Below are 6,647 nucleotides of genomic sequence, written 5' to 3' on the forward strand. Positions count from 1 at the left end.
CACCGCGCCACGAGCCCGGGTGGGTGGGAACTCGGTAAGAAGCTTAGCAACTCCATCCAGATGCGAATTGTCCCTCCCACACTTCCCGGGCTGCAGGGGCCTCCATTAGAGCCCCCGAGGAGTCAGAATCCACACCTCCGCAAATGGGCCCGCTTTCCCAAGCCCCCCCCCTGCCCAGGCCTTCCCTGGGCTCTGTGGGTTTTGACACCTCTCTGCAACCTGGCAGGGGGGCACCTCTCACCTTTGGTCCGGATAAAAGCTCAGGCCTGGAGGTGGCCGGCCCAGCCTCCCAGAGCCCGCAGCAGCCAGCCGCGGCCATGGCCCAGTCCCCTCCTCTGCACAGCCTCCTGGGCCAAGACCACTGGATCTTCCCCCAGGGTTGGGGCTGGGCCGGCCACCCGGACTCCACGTCCCCTGCCTCCTCCTCGGACTCGTCGGGCTCCTGCCCCTGCGATGGCTCCCGCGGCCCCTCGCAGCCCGCGCCCCAGGCCCGCGGCGCCCGCGCCGCAGAGGCCGCCCCGACGGCGCCCGGACGAGCCCGCAGCGGAGCCGCCGCCGGGCAGCGGCAGAGCGCCAGCGAGCGCGAGAAGCTGCGCATGCGCACGCTCGCCCGCGCCCTGCACGAGCTGCGCCGCTTTCTGCCGCCGTCCGTGGCGCCCGCCGGCCAGAGCCTCACCAAGATCGAGACGCTGCGCCTGGCCATCCGCTACATCGGCCACCTGTCGGCGGTGCTGGGCCTCAGCGAGGAGGGCCTGCAGCGCCGGCGGCGGCGGCGCAGCGACGCGGCGGTGCCTCGGGGCTGCCCGCTCTGCCCCGACGGCGGCCCCGCGCAGACGCAGACGCAGACGCAGGTGCAGGCGCGCGCCCCGGCGCTGGGCTCAGCCGCCAGCCCCTCCGCGTCCTGGGGGTCCCCGCCGGCGTGTCCCGAAGCACTAGCGGCCCCCGAGCGCCTGGGGAGCAGGATACCTGACACGGGTCCCTGGGTTACACCCCCTTACCACCCTGGGATGCAGTCGCCCCCGCAACTGTCCCGAGGGAGAGGCCCCGACGGGGCCCTTTGGACACCGCCCCAGGGCTGTTCAGGAACGCAGCCGTCCCCAGAGTCCAGGAATCAGGCTACACCCTGGACGCCTTCCCCCGCGGCCCCTGAGCTGGCTGTAATATACCAGGTACGCACCCAGGCCCCGCTGCTTCCCCTGGGGATGGTCCCCAGGTTCGTTTGGGGGTGGAGACGGTGAGTTGGCTCTCGTCTGCAGAGAATTTCATACTTTTCAGATCCCCGTTTATCTAATCCAACCCAGGCGGGGGTAGAGAGGAGCCGAAGGGAGTATGGAGAGGACCCTAACCTCCTTGGGGAAAGAGGTAGGGCCCCGGGTCATTAAGGCCACCACCACCGCAGCCACGTGGAAGAGGGGGAATCTTCGGACTTGCTCCAGAGGCAGGATGGAAGGTAGCAAGGGCCGCTGGCAAGAAAGTCGCTCCAGGTGCTCCAGTGGTTGGCCCCGGGGGTAGGGACTTCCGGAGTCGAGGGGCTTGGAGCTGGTGACCTTCCCGTTTTCTTCAAGCTTCATTTGTTCTTGAGGCCCACAAGTGAATGAATCATGGTCCACGAAAGAGCATGTTAATAAGCGAAAATGATTGCTTGCTCACTGCCCGACACCATTCTTGGCACTGTACGTGTACATGTGCCTACTCAGTCAGCCCTCCAGCAGCTCCATGGAGTAAGTAACTGTTACCATCATCCCCATTTCACAGATGAGAAAACAGAATGAAAGAGGTCGAGTTCTTACAGGTAGTTAGTAGCAGAGGTGGGATTCGAACCCCGGGCAGTGTATCTCCAGAGCCAGTGCTGTTCACCACTTGGCTTCACTGCACCCGTGGCACCAGGGCTGTCCAGAAGCTGCTGGCCACACTCCAGGGAGCATCCAGGTTCAAGGTCTCAAGCTATCTCAGCGCAGTGGCCCGCTAACCAGCTGCTTTTGTCTCTCTTGCAGGGTATCTCTGTGTCTCCAGAGTCCTGTCTGTTGCCAGAAACGCCACCCCTCCTGTCCCGCCCAGCATGCCAGAGACTCCAGCCTCAGACCGGGTGGGGTGGCTGGAGCCACAGCGCAGAGATGCTCCCCGGTTCAGAAGACCAGGGACCAGGCCCTGCCTTCCAGCTCGGTGATGAGAGCCCTTCCCAGAGCTCAGGCGCGCAGCTCAGTGGCTGCCCTGAACTTTGGCAAGAAGATTTGGAGGGGGCCCACCTGGGCATCTTCTACTAAAGGCCTTGCGCTGTCCCCTTGTCGGCCAGGAGTCAGGCCTCCAGGGTGGGCTGCCCTCCATCTGCTGCCTCTGAGGTCTTCAAGGTTTTTTTGTTTTTGCTTTTTTTTAAACCAAGCATCTCTTTTCCAAGGGATGTCTTTTATGGAAGCAGTGTTTGAAACAGGTCGTGGGTGGCTTCCCTGGCTGGAGTCAGGGCTGGGGCAGGGCCCTCCATTCCTAGAACCACCCCCCCCCCACCCCAGAATGCCCAGTGCTCTACAGAGCACCGCCTGACCTACAGGAAGGTGGTAGCTGCTTGAGCACAGACTCAGCCAGCTGGGACTGGTGGGGGAGTGGGTTGCGGCTGGGGGTGGGGTTGGGGGGGTGGGAGAAGCCTGTATGCTTAGATTTTGTGCTTCTTAAAAAAACAACACAAATTTTGGTGTGGTCTCTTTTTCTTCTGTCAACCTGGGTTCTTATTGCCTTATTGGGAAAAGGAAGAATATTCCCATCCTGCGGGGAGCATTCTGTTCTTCCCCTCCCCGGTTCTAGGCCTCCTGAGGTTGGTGTGTGCCCTCACTTGCCACTTGGACAGTCTTTACTGTGCAAGGGCTCCACCTGGCCTGCTGTGCAAGGTGACACGGGCGGGTTAACGTTTGGGCCCGTTCACCTGCCTCAGCCCCACAGCTGTCACCTTTGCCATTCTCCTGGGTGTCCTCCTGCTGACCCAGAGGGCTCCTTCACAGTTATATGAAAGTGTTTTTAAAGGATGCATGGTGGGGCGCCTGGGTGGCTCAGTTGGTTAAGTGTCCAACTTCGGCTCAGGTCATGATCTCACGGCTCGTGAGTTCCAGCCCCGCGTCGGGCTCTGCTGATAGCTCGGAGCCCGGAGCCTGCTTCCGATTCTGTGTCTCCCTCTCTCTCTCTGTCTCTCCCCTGCTCGTGCTCTCTCTCTCTCTGTCAAAAATAAATAAACATTAAAAAAAAAAATTAAAGGCTGCATGATGGTTAGCTCCCACCAGCGAGGCGAATTACAGGCAAGTAAGCGGTCAAAGACCAGGTCAAGGATGGGAGTTTATATAATAAGGAGCTTAGGGACCAGAGGGGATGTGACAGCCTGGTGGGAGATGGGGCTGACGACAGTTTCTTTCTTGAGTTACCTGATTGGTTAATGCCGCTGCGTTGATTTATGCTGCCTGGAGTAAAGAATCTTGAGGAATCTGTGATCCATTAGCAAAAGCTGCCATGGGCTGGGGAGCCAGCAGCTGTGGTGACGTCATTCTGTATCTGCTGACCCGGGTGGAGGAGAATTGCAGGATGTTGGGGGGGGGGGTGGGTTTTGAAGGATGTGCAGGAGTTTGCCAAGAGGAGTGAGTGGAGAGTGACCTAGGCAGAAGAAACTGAGTCCAGAACTGGCAGGCAAAGGTGAAGATGAGAATTGGAAAAGGGGCTCAGAGACCAGGTTGTGGGGACCCCTCCCCCATATGGCCTCTTTCCTGGCTAATGGGGAGGCATTGAAGGTAGGGAAAGGGAGATGAGTCTGTCACAGGCACATTTGGTCCCTTTGGGTGCTTGGCAGAAATGGAGCCGGGCAGGGAGGCCGCTGTAACAGTGCAGGGCAAGAGCAGGGGAGGGTGGAAGACCAGAGCACAATCTCACCCTGCACGGTGACCCATGACCTGCCCATGTGCCTGATGATGTCAGACAAGTCACTCCCTCTCTGTGCCTCAGTTTCCCCATCTCCTAAAAGGGGAATGGGTTTAGGCGACCACTGAGGTGGCTCCTTCCCCTAACCTTCTAGGGTTCTGGTTCTTACCTGGGGTCTTGTGTCCTTAGGGGGCTGCCAGCCACACCCGGAAGGATGAGAAAACCTCTCACGAGGTCATGAACAGCTAGGAGACGGATACAGGGCGCTGCTGACCCGGGTGCACATTCCTTTCGGCTCTTACCCACTGTATGGCTGTGGGCAAACTGAGAAACCTCCCTGAGCCTCAATTTTCTCAGCTGTGAAAAGGAGACCATGATAGACCCTATCTATTCCTTAGGGTCCTTAGGCTTGACACGTAGTAATTGCTGAACGGCCTAAGAGACGACGCAGTCCAGAGGTTCCCTAACCTGACTGCGTGTTGAAGCATCTGGACCTAGGGTCCCACCCTGAGGGCATGATCCAGTGCCTTGAGCTGGGGCTTAGGAACCCGGGGCTTTAAGAATGTCCTTCCCAGGGATTCTGGGGGCTCAACCAGGTTTGGGTTCGATGGTTATTCTTCACCCTTTCGTTTTATAGCTGGGGAAACCAGCCCGGGGAAGAGGAGCAACTTTCCCTAGCACCCCAGCTAGGTAGGGATGTCAGGCCCCTGACTCCCTGTTCAGTGCTCTCTCCTTCCCTAGAAGGCCCGAGGTCTTGGTTCCACAGTCTCGCAGCAACTTCACCAAAAGCAGAGCTAAAGAGCTGCCCTCCTTCCTTTGGCTCCCACAGATCTGGGGTTAGTCCTTATAGGGACAGAGAGAGATATGCCCTGGTCCGGTCACTGATGGCCATGCTCCTCCAGCTCCAAAGCCCGAGCCCGAGAGAGTACTGGCTTTCTCCAGCAGCAGCCAGAGCTGGGCGTCTTCTGGAATTTGGTATCCTGTTCCCAGCTCACTGCAAGAGGTACCTCTTCCAGGAGATGCAAAGGCAGAGGCGAGAGGCCGCCAGCTAGAGTTGCTGAGATGCGGCTGGACCCAGGGGCAGGGCCCAGGGGGCTTCAGCGACCTTCCCACTCCTGTCTTCAGCCTCTGCGAGGGAAGGCTCAGGCCTGCCTCTCAGGAGCAGTAGCCCCTGGCTCCACCCTGGGCTTGCTGCTCCTGACTGCGGCTGGAGTCAAGAGACTGGACATTCTTTCAATGCCTGTAGGGGACATGCCTCCCGAAGAGCCTCCTGGGTGGGGGGAGGTGGGAGACATACCCCCCCACCCCGCTGCTTCTTGCCCCTCCCTAGGGGCTGCCTTCCCTGCTGGCCCCACCGCAGGGTGCCCGGAAGGCAAGGACAGCCTGCGTTCTAGTCGGCCCCTGCACTGTGTGCGACCTTGTGCAGGGTTCTGCAGGCAGGTGTCTGGCTGTGTGAGCCCTGACGGCGTTCCCGAGGAACTGATTTTCTGCAGCCACTGAGGGCGTTCTGAATGCCAGCCTCGTACGCCGTGAGGTGGTGGGAGCACGTAACGTGGGGATGCCACGGACCCTGCCACAGATGGCTTCCCTTCTGCACAGGCTTTACAGCCCGCATCTCCTTCTAGCTCTACTGACTTAACCTCCCTGAGCCTCAGTTTCCTTATCTGCAAAACTGAGACAAAAACAATCCTTATCTCCTGGGACTGTTGAGGCCCAAATGAGATAATGCGCATAAACACTTTGCCCAGTGCCAGGCGCAGAGGCTAGGATCCCTGCTGACTCTTCTCCCAGGAGGCCAGTTCTCTCCCAGGGACCCTGTGAGGCTGGGCCCTCCCCCAGCGGGACCTCCTGAGGGGGCCTGCCCTCTGATCCCCAGAAGGTGAAGTGCCAGCCAGGGCTGCTGGGCACTGGCGACAGGAAGGGCTGGCCCACAGGGGCTGGGCTGAGGGAAGCCTCCCGATTGGTGGAGAGACCCCACCCCATAACCTGGGCGGGCCTCACCCCTCCAGCCGCCCCACCTTTGATGTAGGGACTGCAGGGGCCCGCTGGGGAGCCTTCGGTCCCAGACCCCACCCCCACTGCTCCCAAGGGGGAATAGAGGCTGTGAGGGAAGAGGGCAGGCCAGGAGACGGGGCTAAGGATAACAATACCCAAATCTCCTCCTGTGTCAGGCAGTGCCCCACATACGTGAATCTCCTTAGATGCACACCCCGACCCTGGGATCCACTGCCTTTAGGTGTAGGTGCGAAAACTGGAGCCCGAGCTGTGATCTGAAACCAGGCCCCCTGGTCTCCCAGACTCCAGCCCCAGTGGCTCACTGGGAGGAAACCCCCAAAGAGCCCTGTGGTCTATTACCTTCCTCTTTCTTTCCACCAGACTGTGATGCTCCGCTGGGTCCTGTGGGGCTGGGGCTGAGGCTGAGATGAGCTTCCCAAAACCTGGCTCCATTTGCTAAGAAACGTCCACCAAGGCCAATGTGAGCCGTGGAGCCGCGTGGGTCCCAGACTCCTCAGAATAGGCTCTGACCTCGGGCTGCCCCAGGTGATCTGGAGGGGCGCCTGTCTTTTTCCGCACGCTGCTTTTGAAAACAACCACCTTACGAATTGAGATCACCTTCCACCATGAATCCTGGAGAAGGGGCGGGACATGCCCTTGACCAGTGGGTGGTCAGACCAGGCCTGGGTCCCAGGGCTTGCCGTCCTCACTGCAAGCCCCCTTCACTGTCCCAGGTGTCCCCGGGATGCTGGCTGCATGCA

General features: G+C 60.1%; 1 protein-coding gene across 1 annotated transcript; it reads left to right on the forward strand.

The window, feature by feature from the left end:
* Positions 1-247: 247 nt before the first annotated feature.
* MESP2 (mesoderm posterior bHLH transcription factor 2) lies at positions 248-2,619 on the forward strand. The gene is made up of 2 exons (XM_049614280.1): positions 248-1,169; positions 1,995-2,619. The coding sequence occupies exons 1-2, from the start codon at positions 318-320 to the stop codon at positions 2,262-2,264; spliced, it is 1,122 nt and encodes a 373-aa protein (XP_049470237.1). The 5' UTR covers positions 248-317; the 3' UTR covers positions 2,265-2,619.
* Positions 2,620-6,647: the final 4,028 nt, after the last annotated feature.

This window comes from Panthera uncia (assembly GCF_023721935.1).
Source record: "Panthera uncia isolate 11264 chromosome B3 unlocalized genomic scaffold, Puncia_PCG_1.0 HiC_scaffold_2, whole genome shotgun sequence".
Lineage (NCBI taxonomy): Eukaryota > Metazoa > Chordata > Mammalia > Carnivora > Felidae > Panthera > Panthera uncia.

Coding starts and splice junctions, on each gene's coding strand:
- MESP2 (XM_049614280.1), top strand. CDS start 318: ATGGCCCAGTCCCCTCCTCTGCACAGCCTCCTGGGCCAAGACCACTGG. Junction 1,170..1,994: donor AGCTGGCTGTAATATACCAG/GTACGCACCCAG, acceptor TCTCTCTTGCAG/GGTATCTCTGTGTCTCCAGA.